The sequence below is a fragment of the Phyllostomus discolor genome, chromosome 10 (genome assembly GCF_004126475.2).
Source record: "Phyllostomus discolor isolate MPI-MPIP mPhyDis1 chromosome 10, mPhyDis1.pri.v3, whole genome shotgun sequence".
NCBI classification, from domain to species: domain Eukaryota; kingdom Metazoa; phylum Chordata; class Mammalia; order Chiroptera; family Phyllostomidae; genus Phyllostomus; species Phyllostomus discolor.
The window spans coordinates 69315868-69335603 of NC_040912.2; the positions used below are offsets into that span (position 1 = coordinate 69315868).

Sequence of the window (19736 nt, forward strand, 5' to 3'; positions counted from 1 at the left end):
ATTTTATTTATTATTTATTCTTTTTTTATTGTGGTTCAATTACAGTTTTCGGCCTTTTCCCCCCACCCCTCCTGGTTTTACATTTCTGAATACCTCACAATTTCCTGATAAAAATAGACTCAAGAAAACAGGCCTGGGTGTGATGAACTTTTATTATTAGATCAGCTATGCCTTTGAAAATTTTATAGAATATGCGTTTCCTTTGAGGATATACAGAGACATAAAACAGAACATAAACAGCATTGGGATAGTGAAGAGAGTAAGCTTTGGCAGTGGAGTGAGATTCTGCTAAATAATAGCAGAACATCATTGTAATAATGCTCATGCCCTCACAGTTGGCCTGTTTCCTCTCTTCCAGATGACCTAGGCAGCTCAGATGACAAGTAGCAAAAATCCTCCTCTACTCCTTGTTGGAGAGACAGCACCAGCTCCTAACATCTTCTAGTATTTACTTCTTTTAGGATTCACATACCCATGTACTAGAAATACACTGATTCTAGTCAGTTGTGAGTACAGACTTGAATGATCCTGGTCATTACATTCTTTGCATAGACAGCATTAGCTGAGTTTGTCCGGGAGAAGGAAGCACACACAAGCCCCACCTGGACCTGCTAGAAAACACTCTCCATTTTACCTGGGGCAGCACCCTGTGTGCAAGTAGGTAGGAGCCCAAATCTGAAGAATTAAAGAATTATTTGACCCTCAGTCAGAAGAGTAGTATAAGGAATAGTAGCTAAATAAGAAAGTAAATCCTGTCACTTCTCAAAACCACTGGCATTTCCCAACTATGCTGTTATCAACTCTGCTAAGATTGAAAGCAAACTGCACTGATGAAAAATTATTTGATTTTTTATACTTAGTAATATTAGCCTCATGGGCCCCCTTTTAGGGAAGGGAGTTCGAGTGGAGGGTAGAGATGAAAGCTTTGAATGCAGTTTCACACCAGTTCATGTAGTGTTGTCTTATACAGTGGTCAGTAGTGTTCAAAACTGACACTCAAATTTTTTATTTTGAGAGGTTTTGTACTTTCAAAGCTAACAGTCTTTTTTCTTCTTTCTTTTTCCAACCAAAGGTAAACCCACAAGGCTGAGATTGCTGAATATAAATTTTAATAATTTTGTTTTTGATTTTGTAGAACTTGACCTTTTTCCTGAATTAATTGGAACTGAAGAAATAATCAAGGTATCATAGCTATATTTTATATTCAAATGTTCTGAGATTTAAAAGTTTACTTTGAATTGTTGGTTAAGTTTCAGATAGTTTGTTAATAAAACTTTAGGCTGCATTATTCATTGTAGGGTTAGCTGCTGAGCTTTGTAGATAGTCATGTAACTGATACACATAATTCTTATCTGAACAAATTAGAAGGCACTTTAATTAGTATAATAAAAATAACAGGGATACAGAAGTTTTGGTGATAATGAAAAATGAATTTAAAAATAATTATAAGTTGAAACTGTAGCTATAAATCAGAAATTTTTGACTCAAATTTTTCTAAAACACTAAAATAATGTTTAACCAATTCTTAAAATTGCTACAGTTTATTTGTAACTAGCTTAACCAATGGTTGATAGATTGATGATAAATATCCGTCAAAATATAAATTGAATATAGTTTTGCACATTTAATTAGAATATTGTGTTTTGACTCTTCAGATAATGTATCTACTGCTAGTATAATGTTCTTCAAGTAAAGGGGTAATTAAGAATATTTAAAGTGTCGCAGGTTCGATTCCCAGTGAGGGTACATGCCTGGGTTGCAGGCCATAACCCCCAACAACCGCACATTGATGTTTCTCTCTCTCTCTCTCTCTATCTCCCTCCCTTCCCTCTCTAAAAATAAATAAATAAAATCTTTAAAAAAAAGAATATTTATGAATTTTAACATTGTCTTAGTTTTCAAAATGGGGGAACTTGACTATTCATCTAAACCGAGATCATATGTTTAAATCCAGGAACTATTGTTAATGTAGTGTGAATGTGCGCATATGCACATATATGTACATGAGCTCATAAAGTGTGATAACTGATGTCATTATGTAGTAATAAATAGCAGTCAGGTTGTGTTTTCACATATATAATTACCTCAATAGTTTATATAATTTACAGTTATTCTTTCTTACAAAGGATTATTTTACCAAAATAACTGGTTCACATCTCAAAAAGAATTCACAGAATTCACCTTGTGTGTGAGTGTGTGTGCATGCTTGTGTGCTGGTGCTCATGGATCTGTACATATCTATAAACTATCACCAAAATCAAGTCAAAGGAAGGAAAAATACTTTTACACTGTAAATTCAAATCTTTAGGGTCTTAGTATCTTGCTATAATAAAATACCATAAACAGGATAGCTTATAAACAACAGAAATTTCTTTCGCACAGTTCTAGAGCATGAGAGTCTGAGGTTAAGGTGCCAGCATGGCCAAGTTCTGGTGAGGGCCTTCTTCTGGGTTGCAGACTGCTGACTTCTTGTGTCTTCACGTGGCAGAGCAGAGCGGAAGCAGCAAGCTCTCTCATGACTCTTATAAAGGCACTAATCCCATTCATGAGGGCTCTCCTCTTATGGCCTCATCTAATTTCAGTTGCCTCCCCAAAACCCGTACCTCCTAATACCATCACAGCAGGAGGGCAGGATTTCAACAGATGATTTTGGGGGTACACATTCAGTTCACAGTGCTATTCACTTTCATTGATTCAGGCAGGAATGAATGAGAGAAGTTGGCAAATATCTGGAATATATTTGTAAATATCTGGAATAGTTTGGGGATATTTCTCAGATCCTCTTCAAATAGAATTGCATGACTTTGAAAGACAAAGTATCTCCAGCACAATCAAGTCTTCACAATAATTTTTTTTAAATGTGACACAGATCAAAACCATATAGTACAAGAGAGATTCACAATAACTCCATATGAATTTGTAGGATGAAATATTCATTAAATGTTTGTGGTTTCAGATATGTATGGAATAATCATAGAGCATGGGAGAAATATTCTTGAAATATTGACAGGAGGCAGTATGACCTCATAGAGACTGGCAAGATTTGATGGGTAGGATTAAGAAATGATCCATTACCTTCATCAGATTACGAGAGGTATTTAAACTTCATAAAGTCCAAATTCTGCTAGAAAAGAAACAGAGGTTGTAAGTGTGTGTGTTCATGTGTGTATAATATTTTCTTCCCATTTAACAGAATAAAAGGTATGTGACATTATGTTTTTAGAAAAAGCTTACAGAAATGCTAGGAAGATAATAAAGTGTGTTTGTGTGGGAATATAAGCAAAGAAAAAGAGAAGCAATATTGTTTTGAGATTTGATAGAAATTGCTAGGTTATGTGGGGAATACAAATGATGTCTTTTGGGAACTTTAATTGGGAAGGGGAGGAATAATAACTAGAAGCTAAATTAGAGATTTCCCTTTATGTTCCTTTTAAATAGGAGAGATTTATTTCATTTAGGCTAAGAATGATACATTTGAGAAACAAAATTAAAAATACAAAATAGAGGGAAGTAAACATAGACGTAAAAAGTAGAAAGGAAGTGAAACAACGTGAAACAACAACTCTTCAATTGCAACCAGATGAGAAGGCAGAGTTGGTTGGTTCCTGTTTTTGATGTTTTAATATTAAAAGGAGGTGTGTTTTTGTCTATGGCTTCCATTTTCTCTGTAAACAGTAAGGTCATCTGCTTAAAAGGAGGGAAGAGGAGAGAAAAATGGAGATTTGAATAGAGCAGAAAAAAGTTTGAAAGCATCTTGGTAGAGGGTAAGGCTATGGAGTAATACCAGAAAACTAGGCACAAATCTATATTTTCAAATATGAGGAAGAGATCAGAAGGCCATATTGCTACACTTAACATTGATCCTCAGCAAAACTGTCAATCAAATTATAAAACAAATTTTTGAGAACATCTAGGGAAACAAGAGATTCCAACAAATTTTTCTTGAAAGCAATTGAAGGTAATTGACTATTTTTAAGTAAATAGCAGGAAATATTTAGTAAAATATTTATGAAGTTTTGAGGCTTATAGATTAAGTCACTATTTTATTCAGGAAATTATTTGGTGAAATCACTAGGGAAATTTGTTCAGGAAATTTGTCTAGGGAATCTAAGAGAAAATTCATTTTTAGCATCAGTACAATCTAGATCATTAAGCTGACACATTTATCAGAGTTGTCATGTATGCCTTAGAAAATACTTAAAATAAATGAAATATTTAAGCTCTAGATAGATAATTAAGCTAGAGACTTGTTTCATACAATCCAGCTTTTCACATGTAAGAGACACATGATTATGAACACACATGGTTTAATACTTAGATTATATCTACTGATATTGGTCAAATTCTACTGATTAATTTGTACTCAGTCACTTTTTTCATATTTTAAGGGACATGGCCCTGAAAGATTTAATAGATGATAGTGCTAGCAAACTGACAAAATCTTGTCCCATATTGCCTTGACCAGTGTGGCTTAGTTGGGTGGGCATCATCCCACAAATCAAAATGTCACTAGTTCTATTCCTGGTCAGGGCACATATCTGGGTTGTGGGTTGAACTGATGCAACTGATTGATATTCCTCTTTCTTTCTCCTTCCCTTTTCCTCTCTCTAACAATAAATAAAATCTTTTCAAAAAGTTATGTCCTGTATGGACTAAGAATATCATACCTTGATACCTTTGGCAAATTAGTTCTCTAAATACATAATTAGACATAATTATAAAATGGACATGTTTTTTAAAAGGCAAATCAATACCAGAAAGTATGGGTCTTAGTTGACCTCTAGCCAGACCATTCCTGGGCCATACAGTAACAAAGTGTTCATGAAAGAGTGGGTCACCTGAATTGTGTTTCCAAAGGAAACACAAAATTGAATAACTAGCACTCAAAATATATTTTGGCAGGTTGTCTTTAAAATGTCTGCCTAAGTCATAAGTAGAAAGTATTTAAAACAAAATGTGAAACAACAAATAAAAACCTCTTAGGATAGCTTAAAAATTGTGATTTATTCTAAATATATACAAAAATATGCTGAATATGCACTACTTCAGTCTTTGAAATGAGTTGTTTCATTGACATTTTATATGATAATAAGTTAATTGCTAGTTAGCTTTTAGCTTGTTGTCAGATGAATTGAAGAAACATAAAAACGAGAAAATAATGTTAAATAACATTATGTATTTAAATACAGTATGTTAAATAACACTCCCAGTAAGTAAATAGCTACAATATGTCTTCCTTCCAAAGCTGAAATTAATTTAATCACTTCATTTCATAGCATTAAAATAAAGGCAACCATAAATAGTATGTTTTCTTTAAGTCTAATTACTTTCTAGAAGGTAGATAATGAAGGTTATAGGATAGAGGTATGGCTTCTATGGAATGATGCTTTATGAAGATTAACAGTATGATACAGTATAAGATATTATCAAGATTTAGTTTTTCTTATTTCTTTATGTTCCATTAAATCTTGTTTGCTTTCAAAGGAGGAAGAAGAGGAAAAAGACATTGAAGAAGATGCTCTTGTGAATCCTGGCAGAGACAGTGCCACAAACCAAATAAGAAGAAAAGAACCCCAGATTTCCACCACAACAAACTATAATCGCATAGGGACTCAATACAATGAGGCCAAGACTAACCGACTCCCAACAAGAGGAAGTGAATTCTCTGGAAAGGGTGATATTCCCAGCACATACTTAGATGCTACTTCCCAACCAGTCACTGAATTAGCCCCAGAAAAAGATGTTTCTTTGACTTCACAAACTGTGACCAATCTGCCACCTCACACTCTGGAAGGCACTTCAACCCCTAAAACTGTTCTCAGATTTCCACAGATGAACTTGTCTGGGACTATGGAATCTTTAAGCACAGTTTCTTTAAGGGAATTTCAAGAGGTATCTACTGATATCAGTGACAAAGAGCATTTATTGACCAATTTTAAGCTCGATACGGGAGGTGATGATTCTTCAGGTTCCAGTCCCACAACTACTACTGTGCCCTTCATCTCTGAGACTATATCTCATGGGTATGTATTTTCTTCAGAAAACCCAGAGCCAATCACATATGATGTCCTAACACCAGAATCTATGAGAAATATTTCAGAAGATTCAGCCTCATCAGGTTCAGAAGACTCTCTAAAGGATCCTTCCATTGATGGAAGTGTGTGGTTTCCTAGCACTACAGACGTGAGGACACAGCCCGATATTGGATCAGGTAGAGAGGACTTTCTCCAGACTGATCACACTGAGATACACAGTGACGGATCTGAGAAGACAACTGAGCCCTCTTCCCCAGGCCCACAGGTGTCTCAGGGTCCCTCAGCCACAGATATGGAAATGCCACATTATTCTTCCTCTGCCTACTTCCCGACTGAGGTAACACCTCATGCTTTTACTCCATCCTCCAAACAGCACAGTTCGGTTCCCACTGTCAACGTGGTACACTCGCAGACAACTCAACCAGTATACAATGGTGAGACACCTCTTCAACCTTCCTCCAGTAGTGAAGTCTTTCCTCTAGTCACCCCTTTGTTGCTTGACAGTCAGATCCTCAACACTCCCGCTGCCGCTTCAAGTAGTGATTCGGCCTTGCATGCTACGCCTGTATTTCCCAGTGTCGATGTATCATTTGAATCCATCCTGTCTTCCTATGATGGCGCAACTCTGCTTCCATTTTCCTCTGCTTCCTTCAGTAGTGAATTGTTTCACCATCTGTATACAGTTTCTCAAATCCTTCCACAAGTTACTTCTGCTGTGGAGAGTGATAAGGTGTCCCTGCATGCTTCTTTGCCAGTGGCTGGGGGTGATGCACAATTAGAGCCCAGCCTTGCTCAATATTCTGAGGTGGTGTCGCATCAGACCACGACTCCTGCTGCTTCAGAGACACTGGAATTTGGTGGTGGTGGAGCTGGTGTCCTTCATAAAGCGCATGTATTTTCTCAAGTTGAGCCATCCAGCAGTGATGTCATGACGCATGCACATTCTTCAGGGCCTGAACCTTCCTATGCATTATCTAATAATGCAGGCTCCCAACCCCTTCTCACTGTTTCTCACAGTTCTGCAGTACCTGTGCATGATTTTGTCAATGTGTCTCATCTGGGTTCCTTATTTAGCAGCCCTAGCCACATACTGATGCCTTGGTCTTCGTTAATAACGCCGACCACCTCATTGCTGCAGCCTACTCATGGCCTCTCTGGTGATGGGGAGTGGTCTGAAACCTCCTCTGATAGTGAATTTCTTTTACCTGATACAGATGGTCTGGCAGCCCTTAACATTTCTTCACCTGTTTCTGTAGCTGAATTTACATATCGCACACCTGTGTTGGGGTATGATAATAAGCTGCTTTCCCAAAATGACATAATAGGTGGAAATCAGACTGAACTGCACATTTCTTCTTTCAGTGAGATGGGTTACCATTCTGAAAGCACAGTCATGCCCGACCTGTACAATAATGTAAATGGGTTGAATACATCTGTACAAGAATCCCCCGTTTTCTTTCCTAATGGAAAGGACATTCCTCCAGGCTCTCTTGCTTATACTACCAATAAGCCTTTTGATCATGAGGTTAGTCAAGTTCCAGAAAATAAGTTTTCAGTTCAACCTACACATTCTCTATTGCACGCATCTGATGATACTTCTCTTAAACATGTACTTAATATAAACTCAGAGTCAGCATCCTCTGACCCTGCTTCTAGTGCCATGTTATCTCCTTCAACTCAACTCTTATTTTATGAGGCCTCAGCTTCTTTTAACACTGAACTAGTATTGCTGCAACCTTCTTTTCAGGCTTCTGATGTTGACACATTGCTTAAAACTGCTCTTCCAGCTGTACCTAGTGATCCAATATTGGTTGAAACCCCCAAGAGTGATCAAATTAGTCCTACAGTATTGCATCCTATGGCAGCAAAATCTGCTTCAAGTGAAAACATGCTGCACTCTACACCTGTACCAGTTTTTGATGCATCTCCTGCTTCTAATATGCCTGCTGCTTCACTTCAAGGTTTAACCATTTCTTATGCAAATAAATATTTTGAACAAGTTTTGCTTAAAAGTAAAGGTTCCCAGCAAGTGGTGCCTTCATTGTTCAGTAATGATGAGTTGTTCCAAACTGCCAGTTTGGAGGTTAACCATGCCGTTCCCCCAAAAGGAAGGCAGGCATTTGCTACTCCTGCTTTTTCTGTGGATGGACCTCTGAATACACCTATAAATGAGCTTGTGTATTCTGGTGAAATTTTCACTTCCACCAAGGGTTTCATTGCCAAGGAGGCACTAACTGGCATTCCAACAATTGTTTCTGATACACTTGTGACTGCTGATCATTCTACTCCTTTAGGAAATGTGTATAATTCCATTACAGCTCTTTCTCCCAACAAAGATGGCTCTGTTAACACAATCAAGTTGCTGTTTCCTCCTAAAACAACTTCTGAGCTGACTCATAGTGCCAGATCTGATGCTGAGTTAGTGGGTGGTGATGACGATGATGTTACTGATGATTATGATGATGATGATGATGGTGACAGAGATAGAAATGGTTTACCTGTAAATAAGTGTATGGTATGTTCCTCCTATAGAGAATCCCAGGAAAAGGTAATGAATGATTCAGACCCCCAGGAAAACAATCTCGTGGATCAGAATAACCCAATCTCATATCCACTATCTGGGATATCTGAAGAAGAAAATAAAGTCACAGGTGTGCCCTCAGAAAGTCAGACTGATATGGACAGAAGCCTTAATAAATCACCATTGACAAACATGCTCCCTCGAAAGCACAGTGATGGAACACAGGACAGTGTCCTGCTTGCTTTCACCCCAGAATCTAAAGCATGGGCAGTTCTTACAAGTGATGAAGAGAGTGGATCAGGGCAAAGTCCCTCAGATAGCCTCAATGACAACGAGACTTCCACAGATTTCAGTTTTCCAGATGTCAGTGAAAGAGATGTTGATGGGGTCCTGGAAGCAGGTGACTCAGAAATGACTCCTGGGTCCCCAGAGTCCTCCACAGCGACTGTTACTGGCAGGCACTCAGAAGTGTTCAACATCTCAGAGGCAGGTTAGTCATGGATCAAAGGGCTAGACTGAGGTGTGATAGTCTTCATTCTCAAAAAAATAGAAAAATCATAAAAAGATGGAAATTTGGTAAAACAGCACATTAAATTTTTAATCAAAACATCAAATTAGTTTACATTTTTAAGTATGATTTTATTCATTACTTCAAATGAATGCTCAATATGCTTCTTTTGGGGTTTTTTTATTAAAGTATTGTTGGCATACTGTGTTGTATGTTTCCGGGGTACGACATAGTGATTTGACATTTATGAACCTTACCATGTGATCACCATGACAAGTCCATCACTGTGCAATGTTATTACCATAATATCATTGACCCTATTTCCTGTTGTACACACATCCCTGTGCTTTATTTATTTTATAAGTGGAAGGCTGTCCCTTTTACTGCCCTTCACCTTTCTCATCCATCTTTCCATCCCCCTCCTCTCTGGCAGCCATCAGTTTGTTCTCTGAATCTACGAGACAAAGTTCTGTTCTGTTTGTTTTGGTCTTTAATCTCCTGCAAAAGAGATAAAGTGATGTTTATTTATTGTCAATTTTTCATGTTCTACAAGATGCCTGTTACATGTAGGAGCAATTATGTGTTGTTAATACATTTTTAGTATACTGGTTTTAAATGATAGATTGGAGTATGCTTTTTTTAGGTTATTTTAATTTTCATATTTATTCATTCTCTAAAATAAGTTGTAAACCAACTCTACTAATTATAAAATGAATTATAAGTTCTGAGAGTTATATGATATAAACACCTCTCTGTACTCTGCCCCATGAAAAGGAATTACATAATTTGTACTGCGTAGCTTGGGGAGCTTTTAAAAAAATTCTATTGCTAAGTTTGGAGAGAGAATGGTTAAGATTTTCTTTAAACAAGGTTTTAGTTTTTAAAAATTGTGATTGATTACCTTAATGCTACCTAAAGAGGGCAGTGTAAACTAACAAAACAGTGTACTTTGTACTGTTACACACCTTTCTAAGAAGTTAAATAATGGGCATTAATATGTAGTGTTTGTATAGGTATTATATGACAAGATGTAAAACATTAGAACATTTTCTGTAGAAAGGCATTACATTTATTAATGTATTTTATGCAAATGCCAGATGTTTCTTAGAGCACATTACTGACAATATATATAGTACAGATGTTTGCTTTAAATGACAAAGAAAAGGGAAATTCAATACCATTAAGCATATGAAATACTAGATAATTTTATCAAATTGATCATAAGAATTTTATAATTTTTTAAAATTTAATTTTAAGGCATTTTAAGTTTAAAATGAAAATATTTAAATCTTTTTTTAATCTTAAAATCCTTTTTTTTTAGACTTTATTTATTTATTTTTAGAGAGGGAAGGGAGGGGGAGAGAGAGAGAGAGAGAGAGAAACATCAATGTGCGGTTGCTGGGGGTTCTGGCCTGCAACCCAGGAATGTACTCTGGCTGGGAATCGAACCTAAAATATTTAAATCTTAATAGTAAGTTAAAGGACAGGCTAAAGTAACATCTTGCACTATCATTCCATAAAGGTGAACATTTGTAATCCAAAACATATACATTAATCTCATTAGGATATTTTCTCTTTTTGTGATTTATTTCCCTTCACTTAATTGTAGATTTTTCTTTCAAATCAGCGGCAATGAAAAGGTTGTACATTTTAATAGAGAAATTGCCCTAAGTATTCTGACTTGATACTATTTAACATTGCATTCCAGTTTAAAAATTTAAACTTTATGTGAGAGTAAATAATGAACCAGTAGGTCACCATATTCACTAGGAATGAAAATATATGTACATTTTTCTTGAAAATGAAAAAAATATATATTTTTATTCCAATTATAATATTTTTAAAGTGTTTTATTAGATATCTTTTAAAGGAAAATATTAGGAATCCACCTTTTTTTCTATCTCACTGGGTAGTGACATTAGTGAGATGTTCTTAATAGATTATGCTTTTATAGGGAGACAATATATAAGAAAATACCAAACCTAGAATTATTGACTAAAGTTTAGTAATTTCTCTTCAATAAATTTCATTTAATTTAATTGAGAGTATGTTCTCCCACTGATGAGGAGAAAACAATATGAATATTATATCCAATATCATCAAATAACTTAATTTATGACTTAAATGTGGTAGAACAGAGTTAGGGAAGTTATGGGCTGTTTTTATTTCTCTGTCTATAATAATATCATATGCAGTATGTCATCAAATAATTGAATATGCCACTTTATTGAATGTATATAAACTAATTCTGAAACTTATAATTTGGTTATGTATTTTTAAAATGTAGAATACCTTATAAGACATGTTCATCAAATAATATAGGTAAACCGAATATGAGTGTGTGCAATATATGACTGCATAGACCGAGACCCAAGAACATGGGATTATGTGGTCCAGGTCAGTTGGGGCGTTCATAGGAAACTGAGACTGGAAGCCTGGGCAGTTGATGTCTGTATCTTAGCACTAGGCTTTCAGGATTGTAGACATTAAACATATGTATATAATGCTTAATTTGTAATGCCAAAATTATACTGTTTTATTCTGAAAGTGTACTTTAAGGTATTAATTTAGTGCTTTTTTTTCCCTAATTGTCTATTAGTAGATTCTTATCATTTAGTTAACTCACACATACTACTGATATATATAAAAATAATTATTTTAGTCTCAACTAATGGATATAAAAATCAAGACAACTAATTGTCTTTATAATGGCTGTATATTGTCTTTATTATAGCTGTATAATGACAACTAATTGTCATTATAATATACAAAGTAATTAGTTGATTGTGTGCATTTTCATATAGTATCCCATTTGTAATAAAATGCCTAGGTTTCATAACATGTAATTACCATGGATTTATCATTCTGTCTTCTCCATTGAAGGGTTTATTTTATTTTTTCAGATTTTTTATTTTATTTTTATTTTTTATTGTTGTTCAATCACAGTTGTCCCCATTTTTCCCATTACTCTCCCCTGCCCTACCCACCCCCACCTCCCATAGTCAGTCCTCCCCCCACCCCATTGTCTTTGTCCATGGGTCCTTTATACACGCTCTGTGATGACCCTTCCCCTCCTTTCCCCCATTAGCCCCTCCCCTCTCCCCTCTGGTCCCTGTCAGTTTGTTCTTTATTTCCATGTCTCTGGTTTATTTTAAAATTAGACATCCCAGGAAACTTAAAGTCTTTATACAAAACTATATGTGTTCACAAGTGTGTGTATATAGTGTATACGGTATATAGTAGTTTGTTACATACTTTATATATTATATCTTATATAGCACATATATGATCAGACATATCTCATACATATGTATGCACATCCAAAATGAGATATTTATGCATCTCTATATACTAATATACATATTGTTATGAATATTTGTAGCCATTGAAGACCTGTGTAATTATAAAAGCTAGATTTGTATGTAAATTAATGTACAGCATTGGTTCTCGAGCTTGAATGTGAACCAGTATCATCTGGAGGACTTGCTAAAACAGATTTCTGGGCCTTACCCACAGAGTTTCTTTTTAAAAAAATTGAATTGATTTTTAGAGAGAGAAGAAGGGAGAGAGAGAAACATTGACTCGTTTTACTTGTTTATGCATTTACATTGTCGAATCTTGTATGTGCCCTGACCAGGGATCTAAGCCGCGATGTTGGTGTGTAGGGATGACGCTCCAACCAAATGAGCCAGCTGGCCAAGGCCTCCCAGAGTTTCTGAATCAGCAAATTTGGGTAGTTGGGACAAGCCCAAAATTTGCATTTTTAACAAGTTCCAGGTGAAGCCGATGCTACTATTCTGATGACTACACTTCAAAAATGACTGGTACAGATGACAATATTAGGTACTAGGTACCAGGGACTTGGCTAAATGGATGATTTCATTTATTCCCCACAGATTTTCTATTTAGATAATGATGGTTACAGGAGGAAAAATGTGAAGACAATTATGTATAAAACAAGGTGCTTTTGTAAATTTCATAAAGAAATGTTTAATGCATTCCCCATCAGATTAATTAGTTTTCTAGATGAGCCTCACCATAATACATGATTACCAGAGCACATGATTAACAAAATAGAAAGTAAACTTGGGGCTTCTGTCACAGGAATATCAACTGCAGCTTAGGTGTCAGTGCACTTAGACTATTTCCACTCTTCATTTTTATGATTTTTAGGCACATCTTTGAATTCTACAATTTTCTAGTTAATGTTTCCATAGTTATAAAAACAAACATTTTGAGAAATGTGAGTGACATTTATATGCCTTTGACCCATATGAGTATATTAAGTTATTGGCCATTTTTACACTATCTAGTTACAGAAGGAAGCTATTGTTTTACATCTTAAGTTCTCTGCTTTAGATATATTGTAATGCTATATTTACAAACTTATGTTACTCTAAAACTATTTAAAATTCAATTGAATCCTTTTGTCTCATATCATTAATAGTAAGGTACTCAGTATAACAGTACCAAATGTGCCATTTGTGTAGGAAGCAATGTAGACTCTCACGGAGAACTTAAATGTGGTTCTTTCAAAACTTCTCCAGATGGACAGGTTGTGATGTCAGCAGCATCATGGCAGAGCAGTTCTAACGTTCAAGTCCCTTTGTTTCCCACTGCACACACCTCAAAGTAGAAGGAAGGTGGTGACTGGCCACTGACTCCCTGTGGTTGTGAAACTCTCAGCAGCTGGGAAGAATAGCTCCACAAGCAGTGATTTTGAAAGTGCTAGAACAATAGCATACCTGCTTGGTCACAATAAGTAGTCTTCTGTCATCTTTTAAGATGAACCCAAGGAGAGAATTTAGCCTTTTTCATAAAAGACTTTTATCCATTACCATTTATCCCCCTATACCCTCTTCCACCCCTACCCATTCTCTCACCTCCACAATCACCACAGTGTGGTCCATGCCCGTAAATTCTTTTTCCTTTTTTGCTCGATCTACATGCCCCGCCCCAACCCCAGAGCTGTCGGCCAGCTGTTGATCTATGAATCTGTCTCTATTTGCTTGTTACTTTAGTTTGTTCATTAGATTCCACACAGGAGTAAAGCATATGGTATTTATATCCCTCTGAGTGGCTTATTTCAGTTAGGATAATGCATTCTACATTTAAATTTTAAATAGTGTGCTCATTATCTTAAGGGTTATCTTACTGTAAGAAGGGTTATCTTACTGTAAGAAGGGTTATCCTAAGATCCTCTTTCAATGAAATTATTAACTGCTCCTAATTATTTACCTGATTGCAGGCTTTAAAATAATTCCTTTAAAGTTAAGTTTGGAAAAATCAAGATTTTATATGGTGATTCAGTAAGTAGCACTATTTTCCTGATTGTTTTATTTAAACACTAGGTAGTTTTCTTATTTTAATAATTTCATTTTCCTTTTAACAACCTTTTCAAGTCAGTACTATGCTCATTTCTTTCCATGACTCCCCTACCTGGATGCAAATTTCTGTTAGAATGTTTTAGGTCTTTGGCTCTGATGACCTGCCTTATTTTTAAATTTTGTTTCACTTAAATTCACTTATAATCATAGACACTCTTTGCATTTTAGAGTCAAAATTTTAAAGGTAGGCAGTGGAGATGAAGATGGCAATTATTTGGTCAAAAAATGTTGTAACTTAGAGTTTAAATGTCAACTTTCTCCATTTTCTCCAACACAGAAGCCAGTAATAGTAGCCATGAGTCTCGTGTTGGGCTAGCTGAGGGGCTGGAGTCCGAGAAGAAGGCAGTTATACCCCTCGTGGTCGTATCAGCCCTGACGTTTATCTGTCTAGCGGTTCTTGTGGGTATTCTCATCTACTGGAGGTAAGTCGAGTGCTTGTTTTGGAAATGTCTTTCCTAAAGCTCAGATGTTTGCCTGTTTTTTACCTGAAAGTTCTGCAAGGCATATTCAAAATTCCTTTTCCCTGACAGCTACCCTTAATTGATCCAGACAACTATGAATAGGTGAATTTTTGAATCTAGAGACATAATGATAAAAAATTTGATTGTTCTTCATACTTAAGTCAAACATTTGAAGATAAAATGGAGGACCTTTGGTTCTGGTTAATATCATACAGTATTTTGACAGTTGCACTTTCATATTAATCTAACATTCAAACCTTGTCATAATATTAATATGAATCTAAACATCTCAGATTCAATGTTGCCACTGTTATAATTTTAATAGTTACTATTTAGGAAAACATCATTTTTAATCTTCATTTGAGGATGTGTTTATTGATTTTGAGAGAGGAAGGGAAGGAATGAGAAATATCAATCAGTTGCCTCCTGCATGTCCCCCAACTGGAGACTGAATCCACAACCTAGGTATGTGCCCTGACCGAGAATCAAACCCACAACCGTTTGTGGTGTACAGAACAACGCTTCAACAACTGAGCCACCCAGCTAGGGCAGGAACAACAGAGCCAAATGACCAGGGAAGGAAAACATAATTATTGATATAGTAAAAATAATTTTTAATAGCAGAATTTTGCATGAGAGGCACATCAACTACATACTAATAACAAAAAATAATACCCTGCCCTAGCCAGTGTAGCTCAGTGGATTGAGTGTGGGCCTATGAATTAGAGGGTTGCCAGTTCAATTCCCAGTCTAAGGCACATGCCTAGGTTGCAGGCCAGGTCCCCAGCTGAGGGGCACATGAGAAGCAACTGCATGTTGATGTTTCTATCCCTCTGTTCTCCTTCCCTTCTCCTCTCTCTAAAAGTAAATAAAATCTTTAAAAAATAATACCTTATATATACAAGTAAATATCAAGCAATTCAAATATAAATATAATTAGAAAATAAAGTTAATGACTATATTAAGATACTGGGATTTTAAAATTTATTATAATTTGCCTTGAGGACAAAATTAGCTTCATTCTCATCAATTACCACTAAAATCTTGGAAAGACAAGGAAAATTGCACCCCTCATTGGCTTCCCACCCTACAGCAAGGTGAACACACAGCAAATTAGAAAGTTGAATAGGGATACAATGTGAGTAGGATCAGTGTTATGACTGGGTCTGTTGCAGAACAAGGACCTTATGATAATATAAGGAATCATATCTGTAAACTAAGAAAGGGCATAGCTTGGTACCTTATACTTCTGTTTTTAAAAAAGATCTTTGTTCAAAAGATCTAAAATTAACTGCTCTTTGCTTAGCAACATCTTTCTGTAAGTACATATCACCACTTTTTATGTGTTATCCCAAAATACATCCTCTCATTTCATTCAGAAATATTTATCGTGTGAATTGACTGTTTTCCATGTACCCAGGGCTATGTTAACTACTATGGAAACGTATTCAAAAATGAATGAAAGAATGACAGTCACTTCTGTTATGAAATTTATGCTTATTGAAGAGAAATAATTTTTCATGAAAAGTATCTAAAGTATGACAAAAGTATATGCTTGGCAGTTAAGCCTCTAAAGCTAAAAGTTTTAAAAGATACAAAGAGATAAAGGTAAAAGAGACCAAGTGATCTTGATAGGTCAGAATAGGCAGGGTAAATATAAAATGTAGTGCTTGAGCTGGGTAGAATTCAGAAAGTGCAGGCAAGGGAGAAGGGCATTCCAAGCAGGAGGGAAGAAGGCTGGGAAGCAGGATGAGCTGAGTGTGTCTGAGACAGTGAGGCCTACAGCATGTCCCTTCATGTGGTTGCACAACTGTTGGCTAAGGCGGAATGTTTTCATGGTCAACTGTATTTCCTACCCGACTTCCTTTACAGAACAGAGTAGACTGCAGACTATGGAGAGCATATCTACTTTCATTAGTAGACACGTGGGTTAGGTGTCTATTTTGTCCATAACTTGATGCAAAGATGCTTTCTTCAGTAATTTCCACAGTTGCCAAGACTCTTTTCACAGAAGATTCCATGCTCAACAGAGGCCCAAGAACACATAGAGAATTCACAAATCTTTCCTGTTCGTATTGCTTTTCTCCCCACTGGGCTTGTTAGCCCACCTTCTTACCAACATTAATATCATGTTTATTTAGATGACTGGTTTATATCTAATCTAATTTTCTCTACCAATCAATTTTTGAAGTTAGTGGAAATTGGGGTTAAGCAAACTCAAAATAAGATGGAAAACAGGACCAAATGCTACTTCATAGTAACTAGTGTTAGAATAAACTTCCAATAAAGACGTCAGATGGTTTACAGTTATAACATGGAAATAATTACAATGAGCCTTCTAATCTTTTATTTAATATTTTATTTTCTGTAAATTTGAAAATGACTTTTATTCCATATGATTTGATATTTCATGAAAATTTTAATTTTGGAGTGCTTTTTTATCTTTCATTAAAGAGTCATTCTATCTAAATTATGCAGAGAAAAAAGATAAAGGTTCAAGTTTGACAATATAATTTGACCTTTACCAATAAGATGTTTCTCTTTTCCTCACAAGTAACACTTTATATATCTTCAATACAGAGTGCACTAGCACTCTGATGTTTTTATGTATTTATTTTATATCTAACTATCAAATATTCTGATAAGATTTATCACTTTTACTTACCTATTTAAAAATTTAATATATCTGCCCTAACTCACACCCACTTGAAGTTAAATCACTTTGAAATGTGACTTTTTATATCAATAATACAATAGGACTATCATTTACTAAATTACCAAATGCTGATGTTAGTGCATTCTTCAAGATTTGTGTGAATTATCCAAACTCCAGTGTAGATGCATTCGTAAACAAAATGATTTCACTAGCCAATTTGGAAACAATCTAGGCCTTCCTGGAAACTGCAGCCTGCGGAAAGGCTTAAAAGTCATACCAACAAGACTCCAAATGATAACATGGCACTTATAAGGGTTTCCAAGTTTATATATTTAAACATTTTCTTATCCTACTTTTTCAAGAGAAACTATAACCTCAGATGTTATGATAAATCCTCTCTTTTGTCTAACTTACCCAACTCAAGGTGGCTCCCTATGTTTTGTGTAAACCTGGAGAGAAAGCAGGTTGTAGCAGAAAGGTAGGACAAATTAGAGGTGATAAAATCTGGGCGCCTTTCCCAGTTCAGCCTGTGAGTTCCTATATGGTTTTGGGAATATCACTGACCCACCTAAGAATTAGTTTTCTATTTTTGCCATTCAGAGGGAAGGTTCACTAGATCATCGTAAAGATTTCAGTCAGACCTTCTTTAGTGTTTTTGTCGTGAATACATCCTGATGAATATTGTTTCATATGTGTATATGGATCTATAAAATAGAATAATAATTACACATCCCTCACTTTCAATTCCAAATGCTTACTGTGATGAAAAGGTGTAAATTAAATAATCAGATTAACATTGATTGATAGGACCTGTGTCTACAAGTTTAAAACAGTCGGCACTTTTTTCTTCATGGCTGAGTGATAATTAGCAGGAGACATAGTTATCAACACTTAGCACATAGATGTGAAGACATTCACTGCTTATACAGAACAGATGGACTATAGATACTGAATCTTTTCATACCTTAAGTAGTATGCCTTGACATTATTTTCCAGATGTTTTAAGGTATATTTGTGTGAGCCAAGTAGTAAGTTTCTAAGGTGCAAAATTACTTCAATAAGAAAGATTTACAAAAAGTTGTTTTTAAAGAAGACAAAATTTTTAGAGCTTTTTTAGTAGTTAAAATCTAAAAAAATACCAAAGGTGTATTCAGCAAAACAACATTGCATCAAAAGCCACATAAAAAGGAACTCTCCATAGACACTTTGTTTTGGCTGGGGTTGAGGGGGAAAGAAATCATTTCGAATTCTCTCATGATCTTAAATGTAAGTCTGTGGGCCATTGAGGGGGAGCTACCAACCCATAATAGTAGCCTCCCAGCATGTACCATGCTGCCGTTTAAGTAGAAAGTCACTCCCTAGGTAAGACTGTCCTATATAGTACACCAAAGCAATATACAGATGCCCTTCATCCAGAATTTATCCTGCGCTGTTTCATTTTTCACACTTTCAAGCTTTTTGGTATGATTTATCAGGTTCTTTTTTTTACTAGTTAGTGCAAGTAACATTATTGGACCACTTATTTTTTAAAGCAAAAGGATAGCAGATTACATAGCTGGAAAAAGTAGAGTTGGTGTTTACCCAGATACTACAGTGAACATTAGCAACATGTTAGAATTCAATACCAATGTGCTTTAATTTACCTTTTTTATTTTGAGATTTGGACTTCTTCCCGTTCCCTCAGACACATCCTCTATTTATCCATCCACTCAACTATCCATTCATTCATCTTTCTCTAGCTATATATTCCACCTCTCCCTCCCAAATGTTTTGAGATTTTAAGTTCATTTGAGGCTCAGGTAGACCTGAGAGTCTAAAATGCACCTGTGGATAACTTGTGGTTGGTGGGTTTACTTGCTCCTGAAAATCCATCTCATCCTTCAACATTTAACACCTGTTGTACTCCTGTTGGGTCGACATAAATCAAAAGACATGGTCCCATCTTCTTTAAAAATGTAACAGGCACAAAACATATGTATTGTAAAATATATGCTCATTATTTCCTCACTTTGTTCTGTCATTAGTGCATTATCATACTTACAGTATAAAGCTGCCTGCTTTACTCATCAAAGTGTTGTCACTGTGGAAATTTTGTTTCTGCATGGTCATAGCTGGTTGCTTTTTCCTAGCCGCTGAATATTCTCAGAAGGACCTAGTCACAGAAATAT

General features: G+C 35.6%; 1 protein-coding gene across 4 annotated transcripts in view; it reads left to right on the forward strand.

Annotated features, from left to right (window-relative positions):
* Positions 1-19736, forward strand: part of PTPRZ1 (protein tyrosine phosphatase receptor type Z1) — a 185165-nt gene that overhangs the window by 131760 nt on the left and 33669 nt on the right. For 2 of the 4 annotated variants that reach the window (XM_028525564.2, XM_028525565.2), the window contains exons 11-13: positions 1136-1182; positions 5485-9046; positions 14729-14873. In XM_028525564.2, the coding sequence (XP_028381365.1) occupies positions 1136-1182; positions 5485-9046; positions 14729-14873 (3754 nt within the window). The remainder of the gene's footprint in view (positions 1-1135; positions 1183-5484; positions 9047-14728; positions 14874-19736) is intronic. The other 2 variants (XM_028525566.2, XM_028525567.2) reach the window with 1 other exon arrangement.